Source organism: Nylanderia fulva, unplaced genomic scaffold, assembly GCF_048542155.1.
Source record: "Nylanderia fulva isolate GAGA-0341 unplaced genomic scaffold, ASM4854215v1 Scaffold1, whole genome shotgun sequence".
Taxonomy (NCBI): Eukaryota; Metazoa; Arthropoda; class Insecta; order Hymenoptera; family Formicidae; genus Nylanderia; species Nylanderia fulva.
This window is the reverse complement of record NW_028189192.1, coordinates 8,979,578-9,000,908: the sequence shown is the minus strand read 5'-3', so window position 1 is coordinate 9,000,908 and position 21,331 is coordinate 8,979,578. Positions and strand designations below refer to the sequence as shown.

Sequence of the window (21,331 nt, the reverse complement as noted above, 5' to 3'; positions counted from 1 at the left end):
TGTGTCCTATTTTTCAGCAAACACTACAAAAAATAATCAAACAAGCAAAACATAATTTTACTAAAAATAATAAATTAATACCTATTCAAAATTTTGTGGTCGTCTATGAATATTATATTGATTTTGATCACACGAATTAATGTAATGTACTAAGTAATCACCCGTTATATAATTCGACGCTCCCGATACATATCCCGACACTCGCGAAATTCACTTATCGATCGCGATTTTATTGATTGAAATACGAAGAAATCGCGGAAATCGCGTTGGAGTTTCAATGCCTGATACCTTCAAATAACTGAGCATCAAAATGTCGCCGAAACTCAGATAAGAATCGAAATGGCGCGGACAACGCTCGACGCGATTCCGAGAATCTCCTCGAGCGAGAATTCGGCGAAACAAGGAGCGTTTTCCGAACACTGTATATTCTCGAGCGTGGCGTATTTCGATGATGTACGATTAATATATGTTTTTCTCGCTCTATGCCAAGTATTTCCGACTCGACGATTCGCGACAAAGTCGTGGAAGTTGTGAAACGATGTTGAGATGTAACAATAACATTGCCGCACGTCCGCGTCGCAACTGATACCGGCGATTTTCACAAAGATTACACGCTTTGTTCGTCGCGGAACGACACGAAGACCCGGAAATACGACTAAATACGCGCAATCGTCCGGTTAGAGTGCGATCGACAACGCTAAAAAAGCTCCGGAAATTCTCGTCGAAAGCCGATAATTCGCTTCGTCCTAATACGGATTCACGAGACCTTAATAATGGACTCAACCGGACGCTAATAATGGACTCACCCGGGACGCCATCTTCCGCCGACTGGATCTCGGAGACATGAAGGACGCGAGGAACGAACGTCGAGCGAGATTCGCGATCGACGAGATCAATTTCGGGGATAGGATCGCGATCACGATGTCGGGACGTACGACGCGATCAGATTCATACGTTAATTAACACTCGCACTCGCGCTTGCGCGGACCGGACCGACGTTAGCTGCGCCTGCGTGTACGTAATCGCCGACGAGAGTGACGAAACTGTACAGTAAAAGGGGTCACTGACTGATAACAGTCACGAGATGTCCAACTCGCACGTACGTCGCGACCTCTTGCGTATCCCCACCACCGCGGCCTCGGTCTCCGATTGGTCGAACGCTACTTGTCCAACCAATCAGAGGAGTCGCTAGAGGTGTAGGTGCGAGTTGCACATCTTGGAACCGTATCAGTCAGTGTTGGGCCCGTCTCCCGCGTAGTCTCGTCGGTGGTCACCCTGCGTGTGTAGCTAACGTCAGTTTGGTCCACGCGAGCGGTTAATTAACGCATAAATCTGACGACGTACGTCCTGGTATCGTAATCGTGATCCCATCCGCGAAATTGTTTTCGTTGCGAATCTCGCTCGACGTTCGTTCCTCGCGTTCTTGATGTCTCCGAGCTCCAGTCGTCGGAAGATGGTGTCCTGGGTGAGATTAGCGTTTCGTGAATTTATATTAGGACGAATCGAATTACGAGTCGTATTTTCGGGTCTTCGTGTCGAACTACCGTTTCCGCGACGAACAAAGTTCGCAGTCTTCGTGAAAATCGCCAAGGTCAACTACGACGCGGACTTCCAAGTGCGTCGCGAGGGAAGTCGTCATCGTCATCGTCATCGTCGTCGCGTCAAGCCCAAGTGTCGGACGATTTTCGGTATTCGCAGTCGCCACTACGATTTTTATTTATCCGAGTTTCGGACAATTTCTGGCGCGCCATTATTCGGAGCTCCTGCGCGAGTTTCGCGATTTCTTCGTCATGAAATATTCAGTGAAGTAAAAATAATAGTGAAGTGTAATGACCGAAATATTCTCCAATATCGGTGATTACTGAGTGCGTCGTGGTAAAGTCGCTATTATTCGACAAGATGCTTCGATAAGGGACATTGAAAAAAGCGGCGACGCGAGAACAGAGTACCTTCGTGCGCGAATAAGCTCTCGCGATTTTCGTGTTTTATTGAAATACGTTGAAAATGTGATATCTAAAACCGAGGCATCGCCGTTATTGTCTTGACGAAAAAAAGTAACGCGGATGCAGTGTTTCGAAGCTTATAGACGAGGATAGTTTACAAGATTGGTTTCCTCCAGGAAAAATATGGTGCCGGTGAGGAATTCGAAGTACGGTGATTCGGAGAAGAATAATCGAAATTGTGAGTCACATTAAAATGTTTATTTCATTATTTATCGATAAGCGATGGAAAAAATATACGCCAAAATATTGCCGAATAGCATACAAAAATAAATGCAATACATCACATTTACAATATCATGTATTTTGTGCATAAAAAACAAATGTCTAAATTAAAATTTAGCTTCGCTATTGAAGGGAGGCGGGGGAAGAGCGGAATCACTATAACTTTTTTTTAGACAAAAAACAATTTTAATTTACAAATTCGTGTTTCACGTACAGAAATACACAATAGATAGATCGATATCGGTGTCAAAGAGAAAAAATGCGCAGCAGCCGACTTTAAGATATTTTAAATCCGCTTTCTTTTTTAGAATCGTTTATAATTGTTTTTAGTGATTTTCTTTTCGCTTGTAATTGCATGGTTTAGAAATTACAGTAGTTTAAAAAAATGATCAAAAGTGATTTTCGTCAATTTTAAGATTTTTTAATTCTGTTTTTTTCATCGATATAAATTTTGATTGCGAATGGTTCTAACAACTAGAAACGATTCCAAAAAAGATTGTGCAAGCCGATGTAAAATATCTTCAAGCTCGTCACTTTTTAAATTCTTCGGTTTAAGATCGACATCGATCTATCTCCTCTTAAAGACATATTCATACTTACAATGTTGCGTTTTTAGTTATGTGAATGTGGCATCTGACTTAAAGAATGAATTTTTTTAATATGGAAAATGGTAGTATTTTTATTACTCGCGTCGTTAATGTAAAAATAAAAAATTTTTAATTATGACGAGCACGCAACTTTAAAATAACTCAAATCCGAATAAACAGTTTTATTTAGAATCGTTTATAGTTGTTTCTAGATTTTCGTTTCGCTGGTAGTAGCAGCATGGTTTAGAAATTCCAGTAGTTTAAAAAAATTGTCAAAAGTGATTTTCGTCAATTTTAAAATTTTTTAATTCTGCTTTTTTCATCGATATAAATTTCGATTGCGAATAGTTCAAATTAGAAACAATTCCAAAAAAGATTTTGCAAACCGATGTGAAATATTTTGAAGCTCGTAACTCTAAATTCTTCGCTTTAAAATCGACATCGATCTATCTCTGATCAAAGACTTATTCGCACTTAGAAATACCGCGTTTTCAGTTATGTGAATGTGCGGCTCTACCAACTTTATTTACCCACTAATCTTCACTTGACGTTAGGTCACATGTTTTTATAATATTTTTTTTATCGAACGAAGGGCTATATTCTGGTAATATTTCTTTATATTTGTAACCAGGTTCTTTCATTTTTTAAAGAGTTTAAATCGCTAATTGCGATAATCAATTTGTCATTACTTTAGGGTATTAAATATCTTAACTGGACGTTAGGTCACGTGTTTTTCCAATATTTTTTATTATTGAACCACCGTTCAAAAATGATCAAAAATTTTTTTAAACAATTATGTGCGGAAAATGCAAAAAAAGACTGCGCAAGCGGATTTGAAATTCTTAAAGTTGGGTGCTGCGCATTTTTTAAAATTTTCTTTTAAGATCGATCTCGATCTATCTTTGCTTAAAGACTTGCTCGAACTAAAAAATGTCAGGCATTAACTTTCGAATCTGGCATCAGTTCGTTACCGTTCGTCATAATTAAAAATTTTTTATTTTTACATTGACGACGCTAACAATCGAAATATTATTATTTTCCGTATTAAAAAATTAATTCTTTAAAGTCAGGTGCCAAAAAAATATTACCAGAATATCTCACCAAATATTCTGGTAATATTTTTTTGGCACCTGACTTTAAAGAATTAATTTTTTAATACGGAAAATAATAATATTTCAATTGTTAGCGTCGTCAATGTAAAAATAAAAAAATTTTAATTATGACAAACACTCAACTTTAAGATCAACTCAAATCCGAATGAACAATCTTATTTAGAATCGTTTGTAAGTGCTTGTCATAATTTTAAAATTTTGATTTTTACATTGACGACGCGAGCGATCGAAATACTATCATTTTCCATATTAAAAAATTAATACTTTAAAGTCAGGTGCCACATTGACATAACTGAAAACACGACATTTCTATAAGTCTTTAACCGTAGATAGATCGATGTCGATCTTAAAGCGAGAAAAAATTTAGAAAGTGATCATCTTTAAGATATTTCAAATCGGTTTGCCTAGTCTTTTTTAGAATCGTTTGTAGTTGTTTGGAGTCAAAACTTATATTCGATGGAAAAGGCAGAATTTAAACATCTATAAAATTGATGAAAATCACTTTAGACAATTTTTTTAAACTACTGTAATTTCTAAATCGCGCAACTACAAACGAAACGAAAATCATTGCAATCAATTATAAACGATTCTATAGAAAACTGCGCAATCGAACTTGAGATATCGTAAAATCAGGTGTTGGTCATAATTTTAATTTTTTCTTATTTTTACATTGACTACAAATGAAATGCTATCATTTTCCGTGTTGGAAAATTAATTTTTGGAATGCCTGATGCCTGATTCGAAAGTTAATGCCTGACATTTTTTATTTCGAGCAAGTCTTTAAGCAAAGATAGATCGAGATCGATCTTAAAGCGAAATTTAAAAAAATGCGCAGCACCCGACTTTAAGAATTTCAAATCCGCTTGCGCTTTTTTATGCATTTTCCGCACATAATTGTTTTATAAAAATTTTTGATCATTTTTATTATCAGAACTCTTATTTGAAGAACTATTGTACATGCCAAAAACTGTACGATAACAGATTTACAATTCTTGAAAATCGACTACTGTCTTAATACCTTTAGATTTGAGTAGGTATGTGCATTTTTCGGACAATAAGTTTGCGTCTCAATTTATATATATATATATATATATATATATATATATGTGTTATTTACTCTGGTAATTATATCGCAGAAACTGTGATCTCGCGTGTAGAAATTAATTGCTGCACGTTACCGCGTAAGCCGAAGTAATTCGTATCAGCACGGTCGTCGGTTCCCGTAGCTCTGTGCGTATCGGACCGCTATGACAGGTGAAACACATGGTCGATAGCAGTTATACGTCCCTTACGTTTGTAATAGCGATGCAGCAATGGTGTGCGAGTACGCTATCGGACGGAGTGTAGGCTTGGCATCTATCGTGGATGTACCGTATGTGTGAATCACGCGCAATGCAGATTGTCGCAGTCAGTAGTTTACCGTAGTAACCAGCCAGTCAGACAAGCCGGTGTATCGAGTCGATAGAGTCGGTGTGCACTGGGACAGTCCCGTGTCGACGGCGCGATACGTTTATGTTACATCTTCGCGTCGTGATATTAAGGGACAACAACGTTACGCCGCATACTAGGACGCGCATTCCGGTAATATCTTTTGCTTGCTGAAATTGATGGCACTCGCGACTGCAGTCGTGATTTCACATATTAATATATAATATATAATTAATATTTCTTCGTAATAATTTATGTCTGTAATTGTATATAAAGTTATATATATGTATATATAATTATGATACAAAATTATATATTTATAAATTACGATTAAATATACCTATATTCTATCATACGCGCACTTTTTAAAATTTTTAATTACAGTAGTATATATACAGTCAAAATTATTTTAAACCAGATAATGTTTTTCTTATAGATTTTTGAATGTTGACAACGGTGCCGTAATCAATTTTTATCAACACGTCAGGTTTCCGAAATAATTGAGATTTATTATGTAAAATACGGCTTTTTTGCAATATTTGAAATTTTTTGTAAAAAGGATTAGCATTATTTGGAAATTTTGATGAAATATGATTGTATTGTTCATCTCCTATAAAATGTATTTTTTTTATATATTATTTTTTAGCCATATTATGAAAAATGAAAATTAAAATATTGGAAACAATTTTTCATATGAAACACCCGTCTTTAAATATATAATATGAACAGTTATTAGCTTTAATTTTGCATAGTATGACTAAAAAGTAAGATAACGAAAAAAAAAATATATTTTTAATAAGGGATGAATAACATATTCATGATATCTTATCAGATTTTCCAGATAACGTTAACTTTTTTAATGTAATAGAAGAGATCTCAAATTAAATTATTAAAAGAGTCGTTTTTTGCATATTAAACCTCAATTGTGTTTCCGAAACCTGAGATGTTAGTGAAAATTAATTTGCGGCATTGTTGTCGCAGCATCCAAAAATATATAAGGAACATCTTGTCTGGTTTAAAATAGTGAAAAAAATTTTTTTCATAACTAATGTTATTAATTTGAAAAAACGGACTCTCTTTTATAATTCTAAAATTAATTATACGCAATCGATAAGCCACAACAACACATAAAATGGAACGTAATTTTACAGTATCACATGATAGTGTTGCGCATGGACTAAAGTTTGGGCGCTAATGAACACGGCGATTAAGCAAATTTATTCCACTTGTGTATCCGAAGGAGAAATATAAATATAAATATATATATATATATATATATATATACATACATACATACATACATACATATATTATTTTTGCTAAAATTGCTTCGTTGATTATATGAAACCGTTGTGGTGGGTTTGCGTCACGATCGAAATCGAAATACGGTATCTATTAATTATGTACAAATTAATAATAATATGGACATTGTCACGTCATTAGGTGCCGCACATTGTATATTTAATAATGTCATTGTGAATTTGCCCTTCATAGTGTCAACTTCGCTCATATTCATTCGGCATGCGGTTGACGCGAATATTATTCAGATAATCGCAGTGTCATACGTGCGAATGATCGAAAAGATATGATTATATGCGCGATTCGAATTCAATTTCTTGCTCAAATGTCTGAATTCTCCTTAAAGCAGTCGATAAATTTTTATTCGCCAATAATTTTTCTTCCTTCGATAACTTAATCGTGCACATAATATTGATGATCACGATGTCTATTTTAAATTAAAAAGAAATTGTTTTAAATTTTTTATTAACGCAATGAAAATCGACACTGATTATTCGATGTCGCGGATGAATTTTTATTTAATCATTGGTGGTGTCACCGGAAACGGACGTCATTGGGGCGACGGTAGACGAGAGCGCGGAGAGGATAACGGAAGTTACAGAAGAGGATAGTGCGATAATAAATATGCCCAGCGCCGGCAGCCATAAATCCCGCGTAATTGAATTTTCAACATCCATAACTGGCCGTCGCTTGGCGCAACCTCAGGAAATAGGACGGAACGGAACGTATCTTGAACGGGAGTTAGATGATTCCATTCCGCTTTTGAAAGGCGCGGCCCTTTTCGACTTTTCCTCCTTTGCTTTCTCTCTTTCTCTCTTCTCCCCTCTTTTTTTCCTTATGACGCGATAGACAGAATGGCAATCGATTCTACGACGTTCATAGTCAGAGACTATTTTTAATTCTCGCCTTTTAGATCGAACCGCGGCGCAATGCAACAAGAGAGGAAAAGAGAGAGGGAAAGAGAAAGCCGACTTTCCTTCTCGCTCTTTTCTTGACTCTTCTGCTTTCTTTGACTCCCAGCGAGGGAAGAGTTCCTTTGACGCGAACATCTAATCAAGGATTTCCTCGATTCTTGAGACTTCGTCCTGCTCGAGAACCTCGCTCTATAGTTATAACGTTCTTCCCCTATCTTTCTCGCTTTCTTCCTCAATTTGACTCCACCTTTTTCCTTCCTTTTCTTTCCTTCTCCTTTTACCTTCGCTCTCGTCCGTCGTCGTTGTCGGCGTTGTCGTCGCACAGATTTGGCGTGGAAAACTTTGATTGTATGTAAGTCAGAAGCGGGAACGAAAAAGGAATATTATGAGGTGGTTGCCATCGATTGTCGACGTTTGCCGAGAGCCGGCTTAAACGCGGTAAAATTTCTGTTGATTGGAAATCCTGTCATTCAATAGCACATATATTTCTCAATCTGCCGATATAGTGATGTATTTACGTAAAAAGCTATGCAGAAGAAGCGCGTGCGGTGAAGAAAATAGACCGAGTAGAAATCGCGTTTATTTGCTGAAAACGAAAATTCCATTCTTAATTGTATTATAGAGTCGATGCGCCAACGTTTTTTTTTCCTACGATAATCTCTTCGTGTTCGGCGCGAATAAATTCGTTTGAAATATGTGAAAAATGATAATTTTTAACATTTTGTAATATCGTCGCGATTTATTTCCGTCGCAATATAAACGAGGCCAGCCACTATCTCGAGAGAATCAAGCTTCGAGAAACCTCGAGAAATCGACAACCAGTCGATCGGATGTCAGCTGATCGGTATATGCGTTTATCTACTACCGCGATAACAGCCGGAGATCCGGAAAGTGCCATAACGTCAAGGATAATGATAAGCTCTCTCCCGGCGGCGAGAAACAAATGACGTACTAACTGCATATTAACCGAACTGCCTAAATTATCTGTGAAGCCCGCCTATGATCCGTTTGTTCAATGATCCGCACCGCGCAATTCACTGCCGTTTCACAGACTGGACTAAATTTTCTCGACCGACGCGCCGGGCACGTAATCACCTTGTCTTCCCTGATGGATTAGGATACTCGTTGATGGAAACAATTATCGACAGCATGCCGGTTGACCGGGATTACCCGAAATCGTTCAATTAGCATCCTTTTGCGCTATTCGCGTCAACTCGTCGGAATCACATTAATTATTTATTTTATCGTCATCCGCAAATTCAAATGAAAAATTGTTATATTGTGTTTCAGGTGGTGTAGAAGCTTCGTCCGCTATGGTCAAAGTCCCGGAAATAAGGTAGGATACATTCTTTTTGGCGAATAAAAAATATTATCCCACCGCGCAATGTTCTTTTCGAAAGAGCGCGATTCTTTCTAGTTTCCGTCCGTCAGATTTCAAAGTTCTTTGCTGCGCTTCGGTAGTTGTATATTTCGCGAGACGCTCCATGCGTATATATATATATATATATACGTATTCATGGAACAATGTTTCTTGCTCGCAAGAAAGTTAGACAGTAAGTTAGCACGCTGTCGCGCGTTATTCATTACCTTTGTTCCTTCTGCGCGATCGTATTCCGGGCAATCGCGAAAAAAAATACGTCGTACAAGACCCAAGATCAACCAAGCTTACTCGTCTCGCTGTTATAGTATTCTTAAAGTTGGACATTTATGATGAAACTGACTTTTAATAATTATTTTCAACGATGTTTTTTACGAGTAATATATTGACAGTTTTTAAATAAATTTCTTATTTCTAATTATTATTATGTATAATATATATTATTAGATAATCAATGATTTTAAAATAAAGTAATATTTATTAATTCATGTTTTTTGAAATGCATATACATATATCACAGATAATAATACAATATCGACGGAAATATGCATAGTAGCAATTAATTAGCATAGCAATCAATATTACCGAATCGAGGTACATCGAAGTACGCTGAAAATAGCATGAAGATAGCAAATAAAAGATAACAAATATGGCATAACGTATTTTCTACGAAATATATATTGCGGGAACATGTTTCATGACACACGTAGAGCGCTATTTTCTGTGAACGGTACTCATATAGCGTATCGCTTTCCCTCGGCAGAGAACGGAAATCCGCGGGGCGAATTAAGGGGATCAAGATAACGAGAGAGTAAGGAGATCCTCTCAATTTTCCGTAACAAGCGCCCGTCCAAAGGGCGCTCATAAAAAAGGGATACGTCTCCGTGATAGCGCATAGAGGAAAGCGTACATTATGCGAAAATCTTTATATTCGATAAATGTAAAATTTTTATAGAGAACGATATTTTTTAATTACATAGGAAATCAACAATTTTTACGTATCAATAATTGAACTTATCATCGAGAACTAATTCGATTGCGGGATAAAATTTGAAATGCGATCGACGATTAGTAGAAGCCTCGGTCTTCTCACGAGCGAGCAATTTCTCAGCTGGAGTTGATTTGTAGGACAATATTTTTCCCAGACTAAAAGATAACACATAAACGCGAACGTGCCGTGGTATTCTTCGGAGCTGTCTTCGAGTTGTGCTCGTCTTTTTTTCTTTGCTCTCTTCTCTCATCCTCGCTCTTCTTACCGACTTTCTTTTCTATCCGGGCTTCCTCCGCGCTTCGGGTGGCACGTGACCTCGTTCCGAGATAAGACAATGTTTCTCCACTCTCGGAGGACAGAAAGAGATCTCTATCCACTCTATTCACCCAGTAGATAAGTCGTTCTTTGTTCACAGACGGATAGAAAATTTACACTATCTAAAATGATTGATTCGTTGCGATCCTTGGTTTGATTTTCAGAATATCAAAAGAACTATTTTGTCTGTAATTTTGTCAAAAGAGCTATTTTGTTTGTAATTTTGTCAAAAGAGCTATTTTGTCTTTTTCTTTTAAATACAGCATTAATTTTATATAAAAAAACCTTTTTCAAAACATAAATATTTTTTTTACCAAGAGAAAGAGAAAAAGAGAAAGGTAGAGAGAGAAAGAAAGAAAAATTATTGCAATATAGGGGACATGGCATTGAAAATAATACAAGAAGATATAAGAAGAAAAATATAAAAAGAAATATAATAGAATAAAATAAATATTTTTAAACAATATAGAAAACTCAAAATTATGATTTGCTTTTCTATAGAATCTGTTTTCCTAGATATTTTGAATCCAACAAATTTATGATTATTTTTAAGTATAGACATTTTTCATTATTATGTTAATAAAAGATCAAGACAAACAATTTTATTCAAAAAGTTTTCACATTTGTAATCAACGATCAATAAAAAATAAGCCAGTCAGTAAGGATGGCAGCACAAGACGGACTTTCATACTCTGCCATCTTTGATAAATTATAGAAAGCATGGTGCAATAAAAATTAATTAAAAAAAAAATTGAATTGCATGAGGATAAATGTATTATTAAGAATATGGAAAAATTTGGGAAGAAAAAACTTTTTATATTTGCTCAGAATTATATTTATATAATACCTTGACATGTATAAACTATAAACAATAATACGCGATCGTTTTTTATTCGCGAGTTTGCTTTCACAAAACAAAAAGAGAGAATTTCCATCTATATTTTTTTATACAAATAAAATATCTTTTAAGAGAAAAGAATATCTAGGCAAGTTGATCAATATTGTATTCGTGACACGACCGATCGACATTCTCTCGACTATCGTCATCGACGATACTTAATGAACATCAGTGAGATTATGATTCTTCAGCAGTAATTTTCTCGGTTTGCGTCGATACGGAATCTTCGGCTACAGGTTCGCGGATTCCCATCCATTTGCAGCGTTTTTGTAATTCTTGTCGATATCTAAACAATGCAAAAATTATTAGATTAAAAAATATTAATTGAAAGAAATTATTTTTGCATTAATTATTTAGTCAATAAACTATTTCGATTATCAAAATTAACAACTGTCCGAAATTTCGGTTAAAAATTATTTTTGCATTAATTATTTAGTCAATAAACTATTTGGATTATCAAAATTAACAACTGTCCGAAATTTCGGTTAGAAATAATAAAATGTTAGAAACATATATAGATGCATTACCTAGGATGATTAATTGCGTATATCCATGGATCGATACACGATACCGTCTTGGCGAATATGGCTGGCAACATAGTCGAGAGTGGAGTAAGCATTTCGCTATAACACACGTAAAACAAGATCGATTTAAAAATAGAAAAAAAACTCTTTGAAAAAATAATTTTGGAAATAGACCGTCTTACCGATTTCCATAGACTCCCGTTAAAGCAACGACCGCGTACGGTGTCCATGCGAGTACAAAGAGGAAGAAAATCGTAAAAGCAACTTTCGCGATTCTCATCTCGACGCTCCTCTCTTTGTCTTGGTTTGAAACGAGCGACTTGACGTTCATCTTCTTGGCCTGTGCACACGCAATACGCCGGTAAAAATGGAGCCCCCCGCAAATTGCATACTTTATCGTGACGTCAAAGAAGAAGATTACGAAGCACAAAATTGTTACTTACTTGGTTGCGAAGCATTTTCTCATGAGTGCGAATAGACTTTAGCAACTGCGAATAAAAATAAATAATCAGCAGCATAGGAAGGACATACGCCCAGAAAAATATCGTTATCACAAAAGTTCTTGTATCCTCATTGTCCGTAAGATAATCAAAACTGCACGTGGTGAGGAAACCCTCTGAAAATTATACGAATCACTAAATATTTTTCTTAGTAAAAATGTTTCATGTTTCTAGAAAATGTAATAGTAAAATAATCCAAAAACACACCTATATTATATTATTTTGATAAAATAAACATTTAAATAATATATGAAATAAAAATATAGATTTAATTAATAAAGATTAATATATAATTTTAACTATTCGGAATTAAAATGTAGAGATGCAAAAGTTAATTTTTTTTATTATATTTTTTTATATGTCAATATTATATTTTGTTATATATATATAATGGAATAGTATTTGTTCACCTGCCACATATTGACCCCATAATCCCGTCATGGGCAATATCGAGAAGGGTAGTGCCCAGAACCACGTAAAGAGAACTAACACCATAGCTTGCTTTCCGTTTAGTCTACCGTCAATCGGACAGCTAATTGTTCTGTAATATCAAGCATTATATATACATACATTATATAGTACAGCCTATTGTACTTATTGATTACAAATTGCCTAATCATAAATTCTGAGAAATCTTTACTAGATTGTAAAATCTTTTATTTTATTTCCCAATCTATATTATCGATATTATAATCCCCGAAATAATAATCGTTTGTGATAAATTCACAGATTGCTAAATTTTAACAAATAGCTATAGCTATTTTTCCATTGATATTATCCAATAATAACTAATAAAAATTATAAAATTATATGAGATTGACCATACTGACCTGTATCGATCGAAAGCGATCGCCGCATTAGTGATCGCTTGTCCCATTCCAGAAATCGCACCGAGTAATGCATATACATCACATCCGGTTTCCCAACCAATTGTTCGTTCTAAGAAGCTGTTTATAATTAACAAAGGCATTTCCGTTGCCATCAGTAGATCGAATACGGCCAAATTCAAGACGAATAAGTTCGATGGCGTTCTCAATGATTTTGATCTGAAAATTAATATCTAGAAATAAATATATTTATACATCGTGCATTGATTAAATTTTAAATAAAATTATTTTTTTATTAACAATGAAATAGAGAATATGCGATATAATATTTTCCATTGCATGATATGTATGTCGCAAACGGTGCCGAAACGATTCAGTTGCATGTATAGAGATGGCGGCAGCACTACCATATTGCAGTTTACGATTAATCAATAAATAAAAAAATATTCTAACTTGTCGAATTTAAAAAACACAGAAAATTTCGAAATAATTGTGTATGTAATTTTATATAGCCATTAAAATTAAAATTACAATTATTTAGTTATGTAATAAAAGATACTAGTAAATCGTAAAATATAATGCTTTAGAAATACATCAAATAGTTTAATTTTTTAAAATAGCACAATTTGCTCTTAATTTCTTTAATTTTTGCTTATAATTAGCTTTTCTTAATTTGTGACTTTATAGCATTTTCAAATTATTACGGAATTAAGTTTCTTGAACAATGCAAACTTACGTGCTGAAAATCCAAATGACAATGCCATTCCCGACGAAAGAGAGCATTAAGAGCAAGAGGTAAGTAAGCGCAAGAGCGACATGCCATAATCTTCCGGGTGCGAGAAATGCGCGCCAATGCGGATGCACAAGGTCCGCGTGCTCGGCAGGAAAGTTCCATCCTAGAAATCGTTCTTGTAACGGCTGTACATCCCTGTTATTCAAAAATACACGGGCTAATCAATATTTGATTATCGAGTTACAGAAATTTGCAAAACTCTTCAAGCGTATAAATAAAGCTTCTGTGATATACAAATTAAATAACGAGAGCTTATTGTCTGTTTAAATTCAGTGAATCTGATTTCTCTCAAAATTTTAATCTGAGATTTAATTATCAGGATGATTAATATTGAACATTGAAACATTATCTCGCAAAATTTTCTATAAACCAGAATTGGTTTCGAATTTAGCGGAGGCTCTATATATCATTATAAGTTTAACGTTGAATTTTTTAGATTTTACTTAAAAATTTGCTTTTAAATAAAAAAAGAACATGATTAATGCAATGACAGCTGACTAATAAAATAATTATTTCTTAATGTAAGTGTTGGATTAAACTGCGAAAGAACAAATTGCCGAATTGCCATCTCAAGAGATTGAACAAACGGCCAAGAATTTCCATAAGACTTATGTGAGGGTAATTTCTGTCGCTTCCTTCGTGACCGACATTATTACTCCGTCACGACATCGCAAATGTAAAGCAGGTTGTAGGACAAATAGCTTTCGCGTCAACGATAAGAATTGCGACTTTCCCGAATAAGACGACCCGCAAATTCGCTGTATCGATCCCAGTGCGACGCAATACAAACGTGATCCATTTACGCGCGGCAAATTTGTTCATTTCGACGATAAAATCGCCGCTGATATAACCAAAAGAACATTACATCACGTGAAGTTGTGACGTATTAAACGAACGAACTTAAACAATATAACCGCATATAGCTGAGACTTATATGGGTATGAATAATATCGTAAAATATTTCGCGTCCGCGTGCAGTCGATATTATATGTATTATTATCGTCGGCATTGTTATATCTTCGTTGCAGTGTCTGCCGGCGGTTTTATGAAAAAAAAAAAAAAAAAAAAAAAAAAAAAGAAAATTCTCATTCATCGCGTGGAAAATGATGCGCCTTCACGTACAGCTAACATTAATGATGTTGAAAGCGAAACGTTGTGTCTGCACCATCGGTGGATTAAATTTGGCCGCGCGTTAATTGGGACGTCGAGTGGTTATTAGTCTTCCTGATCTGATATCGGGAGATCGAAGTAGCATAACACTATAATGTGCGCACACGATTTGATAATCCGTCTATCTTTCGGCCGTAAGATAACTTGTAAGCTTCCCCTATCATATCGCGATCTTATCCGAGTATAACGCATCTATGTTTGCGAATGCATATACACGCGTTTGCCTTGGAAACTTTCGTCTCTCTCGCTCGCGTTTCTATCTCTGACTCGCTCTATCCTCTCTGGTGATGCAGTATTATCCCCGCATCGGCGGCACTTCACAGCCGCTGCAGAATGTCAAATGATTATGCAGAAAGATGATACGTCGTCACACCTACCCGACTCTGCTAGTGAAAGCCAATGGCCCGGCTACGATACCGCTAATGTTGTGCATCAACATTCTTCGATGCGAGTCGAGTCGTGAGCTGACAAACTGACAGGTCGATGCTCCGCTTGACGCACTCCAGATAAAGCTCGACTAGTTCTCCGAGTTGACTCGCGAACTCGAGCGGATGAGGATGTTGGACGACGTCGATTTCTCCCTTTTCTCGTTCTCGCCCGATCGACCACCGGCGCGCTCGGACACGGATGACGAGTTCTGTACACTTTAAAAGCAGTAATAGCCGCGAGAGATTCCTCCTAGATTGAAGTGAGACGCGGCGCGAAGGGATGGGCGCACGTTCCGCAACTCACTTGTCCGGCCGCGTCGTTATCGCACCCTTTTATACATCCACGACATTTCGGATGGCGTGCAAGTTGAGAGCTTAATTCGATTTGTGATTTACCGAATGCGAGAAACCTTTTGCTAGGACGCAAAGCTCCCGTCCGTCACGCAAGCGAGCGATCCTCGCCGCGCGATTTCTTTCTGCGATGTATCGTAATCTCTGTTCAAGGTAATCGCGATTATTCGATTCGTCGACGTTTTTTTTTGTGCGACGTCAGCGTTGAAATACCCCGCTCGCGAATAGTCCGACTTAATAAACTTATCGGCAAAAACCAACTTGGTAACGCTTTATACATGATTGCTATCACCCTGCCGCAGTTAAGAGACGCGAGGTAAATTAATTTCCGCACCAGAGAAAGAGAGAGAGAGAGAGAGACAGACCTCCCGCGAAGCTAAGTACGCTCATTGCGTATTTATCCTCTGACTAAGCAATATAACGTCGGCTGCAAATATCCATTTCCGACAGAATGGAACGTGTTAAGTGGCGAACGCAGGTTGTTACGACGAAAAAAAGAGAGAGAGCGAGAGAGAGAGACAAAGAGAGGGACCTCTGGCGCCTCAAGCCGGGTTGAAAAAATCGATTTCCGATATAATAAAATGCAATTTACAGAAGCGCGACCGTCCGTTCCGAGTTAATTAAATTTTCGATGTAGATCCTAATCGATATTTTATTTCGCCTTATTGCGATACATCCGTCACCGATAACTGCGTAATCCATTTAAAAAAAAAGAAAAAAAACGTAAACGCAACGCTGAAATCGGCGGCGAAAATTCGAATGGGCGAGTGTGTTTCCCGTTACACCGCGAGTTCGCAGTTAGCCGCAGAGATTTTTCACTCTCGCGGTTATCATGCCGGCGCGATACGCGGGGAAATTCATCTCGAAGAGTGCACCCGGTATACCGTGCAAGCGACGTGTCTCGCGTTTCCATTCGCTGTCCCCGTTCGCGACCGCAGCCTTCACGCATCCACAGGATTAAATCATAAAATTGTCCTGGAACGTTTGCAAAATTGCGCTGATTTACGAGCGATATCGCGACTCGTGTTACTCCCGTTTCTCGCGCAGGTGGTATTCGTAGTTGTTATCCATCTATTCGGTCGGCGATCGTTGGCGACTTCGTTCCCCGGCTCTCTCGCAAGATGAACTATCTGCTTTTCATCGGTGAGCTCGATAAAGATTATTCGAATGGGAAGAACACCCGTCATCAGGAAAAAATGCACGCGCGGCGGCAACAGAGCGAGAGAGCAAAATAAAATCAGAATTTAATTGTCCCGGTATACATATGTGAACGCAATGAAAAATACAGTAATATTAAATCGTATCTCACGTGTCGCAGTTGCATTATTCCATTTTTATTAGACGCGATTATTAAATTAGTTATTTTTTCCGTATTAAATTAATATTCGATAAATGAAAGTTTTGCTTGAATTTTATAGGAAAAAATAATAAAATGCGCGCGCGTGAATGCATCAACCTAGAATCTTATTAAGGAAAAAAAAAAGAGAATTTGAAACATCGTTGTCCATGAAAGGGAGAGGGGGAAGTAACTGCGGCGGCGTTTTTGCACGATATATTTATGGCTATATTTACGAGCTACATTCGCTCGTGTAATTCACGCGACTTATGAAGCGCCGCTACCATTGTCCGTGATGGAAATTCAGCGGAAAAATTGAATGACAAACAATGGACCTAGTCTGGCTAGATTATGACAACAATGTAAGCGTGGCGAGCAACGTAGCGACGAACGATTGTCTGCGTTTGCAGTTTGCGCTTCTATTTCGCCTTTCACACATGTCGTATGTACTCTTCGCATTTTCGCATGTAGATATACTTTCGCGGTTTATCATTTCTCGATTTTAAACGTCCATCGGTCAATACATTCGGTCTGTCGACAATGGCGCGTCGTAATTAAAGAAATAAACTACATATATCGAATTCGTAAAGCCACAGATAATCGATTTCAAATATTATCTACTGACTTGATAAAACATTACTGCACCTGCCACTATAGAGCCACGCGATATCTCTTGCTTACATCTATTTGCTGCCTTGGTCGACGCCTTCCTCTTTTTCGTATGTTCGTCAGCCAATATCCGATTGCCAGCCGATACAAATAGAGATCGATCATGGCTCTGGTTACGAGCCAACGAGACATGTGCCAATAGAACCGTTTGATTGGACTGTAACCCGTCTTTTTAGGTGATATAACGTATAGTATTCTGTACGTATTTTTTTTTATCCCGACGATTCGATAAGTCACATTTGACGACATTTGATCTGGTGAACGCAATTTTGTGATTTTACAAACGGCGCAAAAGTCCGAAACGGAAGGATAAATTGAATTCCAATATATATAAAAGCACGTTTATATATTTATTATTTGTAACCGGATGTATAAAACACTACAAAAAATACGATAGTTAAAAATAAGTTTTTGGAACGACAACTATATTGACATGTACAATAAACGTTGCTGTGTTAAAGTACATCCACTTCGTTAGGTCATGCGTTTATCATGACCCAAGCGGCAGGACTTGTCACACATTCTCCTTGCAACACACATGAGACCTTAAACTGTTGCCCCTAGTTTGCGCGGATCTGGGTCGCTTTCGGCACAGAGCGAGATAGGAATAGGATATTGATCGGTGTCATAAATATACGAAACTGAAGTATTAATGGCCAAGACTCGTGGGATAAACTGTATCTTACCTCGTTTACCTTTAACCTTTCATTCCCGAATGTCTTCATTCCGTTGCTTCGCCACATCACATTGATTCTCACTCTCCCGTACATATGATCTTTTATTTTCGGTATTCATATATATATATATATATATATATATATATATATGTATGTATATAAAATCGAGTCACGAGGGACGACGGACAAAGAAATGTAGATTGAAGAGACGGATTAACGAGGATTAACGCCAATTGTGCGGTCGACGATGATAACTTTTCGTTTTTTGCCGTTCTCGCGACGGCAATTCACCGAAACGAATAAATATAAGTGGAAATAATCCCACGGTAGAGTCCCCTCGTTTCCAGACGACCGTTCAATCTTGTGAAGTCGAGATGATTCTCAATGCAACACGAATTGGAGGTTGACACTTTTTTCCAAGTCAAGAGCCATTACTATTATTCAAATTGTCTCATCAAAGTCAGTCACGACGCGTCGTTGTTACGCGTCATCAATTCAGCACCACTTTTAATCAAAGTTCGTTCTTACAACAGGGGAGATTATGATATGCGATCGACCGAGGGGGAATTATTATCGCGGATACGCGCGCGATTTTTGGAAGAGCAAGGTATTTGAAGTGCGGTTGACATAAAGAGTAGTACACGAGTGGCTAATTTTTTTTAATTTAACAAACGACGTAATAACAATTTTTTTCAATTTATCAGCATAACAAAGTGCTTCAACGAAATTCCCTCGCTCTTCTTTCGCTTTCTCGCCAGTTACGATATGCAGCGGGCCGTTATATGCGCTTTTATGTCGCGATTATTTTTATGCGAGAAGAGGGAGAAAAGCTATATACATATAGATATAGTGCTGTGGACAATAAAGCGCATTATGCACCTCTCGTGAGGATATCTCTGCGCGCATTCGATGTATACACTTGCATTCTTTCAGAGTATCTCGACGCTCGATGAAAAGAAAAATCCATTCTCTCGCTCCGCATTTTAGGGAAATTTTGCACGAAAGAAACTTAAAAAGCGCGACGGTGACTGATTGTAAAAGTAGTCATTATCGAAATGGAAAGAATACTGCAAAAAAACGAGGCATAGTTGTCCGATACTTTACGACGAACGCAAATTTTTGCCGCCGATTATGCAGGAAGTACGTACCATGTACATACGCGGTCGAGTGATTACGGCTGATTGCACGCGGTGAGTAGATATCCATCGATTGTTGGAAATCACAATTTCCAAAAGCGTAATATCACCCATCGTCCAAAATAAGCGTATTGCATGATGTCGCGAAACGAAATGCACCCATTTGAATAGTAGAGTTGGAATGAAAGAGAGAGAGAGAGAACTGCATATGCATAAATGTATCGAAGGTATCATAATGTTTCTGTACAAGGAGATCACCTATACTTGTATACAATTTGTTGCTACGAATGCTATTTTACATATAAATAAATAATGATAAAACGCTTTTGTAAGCATATATTTCAAAATCATGATAAATAATAGAAAGTAAAGAAAAATGTTTACACAATGACGTATCTATTACAGAAATCATAAGTTGCATAATTTGATCGCGTCAACTTTTATAAATTCTTTCTGAATATCAAATGAATGTAACTGTATATCTCTCTCTCTTTATATATCATTACAAGTCGTTTCGCGAATAATCGTGCAATTCCTTTTTCTTCGGCCGCGTACAATTCCCGATGGAAACACAAACGGCCGCGGCAATTCGATCTTGACATTCGTTGCGGTCGATGCAACTGTAAGCGCAAATGTACTCAAAGCGACAGATCCGACAACCAGAAACGAAGCGCATAGCCGAAACACGGATCGATTTGATCGAACGACTTTGACTCGGCCTGCTCGGAGCAGCCAGCCGGATGATGCTGAATAAAATAGATAGTGGAAATGGATTATCTTGGTCGGCCTCTATACGCGGCGCAATTGCGGCTCGTTGCATCGCGAACATGATTAACGCGTTAGCATTACTCATTATAGTTCTGATAATCGCAAATTCATTAACTATGCATTATTATTTCCTCGGAATCCAATGAAATTATTAGAACAATCAATATGGGAATTGTTAATATCGATATTATATCTATAAGTTTGCTCGGGTATATATTTATTCCATTAGTAACCTCTAATTTTATAAATATAAATATATTTATTTTATTTCATAATATAATATATAAAAAAAAGATTTGATGCATTTATCATTTATGTGCGCGTATATTTTAATATATGTATATTTATTATAATATATAAAACATAATGCATATATTTATAACATATTAAAATGTGTATTAAATGTATATTAAAATTTACAGCACATAAATAATAAATATATAAATATATATAAATAAATATATTTTTTATGATCAACAAATAACATTAATTTTTTATCTTGCTGAAATAAAATTATTATTTATTACAAATACGCATATATAATACAACATAATATGTATATGTACAAATATATTGTGATTACATCGAAATAAATGTCACTCTGTAAAATAAAAACAATTGATCTATTTGTTTCGAACATCGACATAAAGAATACAAGAATTTCGCTGCAAAATGCAAAGACGTAAACTAAAATCATCGGCTTAGACGAGGTACGTATATACGTACGGCAATTGAGGTAACATCTCATTTGTTCCTTCGACCTATTCTCTCCTTTGTCAGCCGTCCCAGAGCGTGTTACCACCGACAAAGAGCCCGTGACCCGTCAGTAGAATAACGTCAATTTCGCGAAATTCTTCGGAAAAATCTCCATAATTTCAAGTATTGTCTTTTGAAGTTCGAGATAAAAGGCCTGCGACGCTGAATTCTTTAACCTTCTATGCGAATCTCCTTTGCTTCTTCTTTTATTCAACACGTTCTTATTCTTCTCGTTCGTAGCTTCAATGT

At 36.7% G+C, this 21,331-nt stretch overlaps 1 protein-coding gene across 1 annotated transcript; it reads right to left on the bottom strand.

The window, feature by feature from the left end:
- Positions 1-11,044: 11,044 nt before the first annotated feature.
- Rh5 (Rhodopsin 5) lies at positions 11,045-15,683 on the bottom strand. The gene is made up of 8 exons (XM_029314420.2): positions 15,339-15,683; positions 13,735-13,926; positions 13,002-13,217; positions 12,582-12,712; positions 12,115-12,287; positions 11,854-12,011; positions 11,675-11,770; positions 11,045-11,433 (listed from the first exon to the last, which is right to left on the bottom strand). The coding sequence occupies exons 1-8, from the start codon at positions 15,398-15,400 to the stop codon at positions 11,325-11,327; spliced, it is 1,137 nt and encodes a 378-aa protein (XP_029170253.2). The 5' UTR covers positions 15,401-15,683; the 3' UTR covers positions 11,045-11,324.
- Positions 15,684-21,331: the final 5,648 nt, after the last annotated feature.

Excerpts from the sequence above, each read along its gene's own strand:
- Rh5 (XM_029314420.2), bottom strand. The coding sequence starts at position 15,400 with ATGTTGATGCACAACATTAGCGGTATCGTAGCCGGGCCATTGGCTTTC. Across the intron at positions 13,218-13,734 it reads GTCATTTGGATTTTCAGCAC|ATCAAAATCATTGAGAACGC; the intron begins GTAAGTTTGCAT and ends ATTAATTTTCAG. Across the intron at positions 12,012-12,114 it reads AGAAAATGCTTCGCAACCAA|GCCAAGAAGATGAACGTCAA; the intron begins GTAAGTAACAAT and ends GCGTGTGCACAG.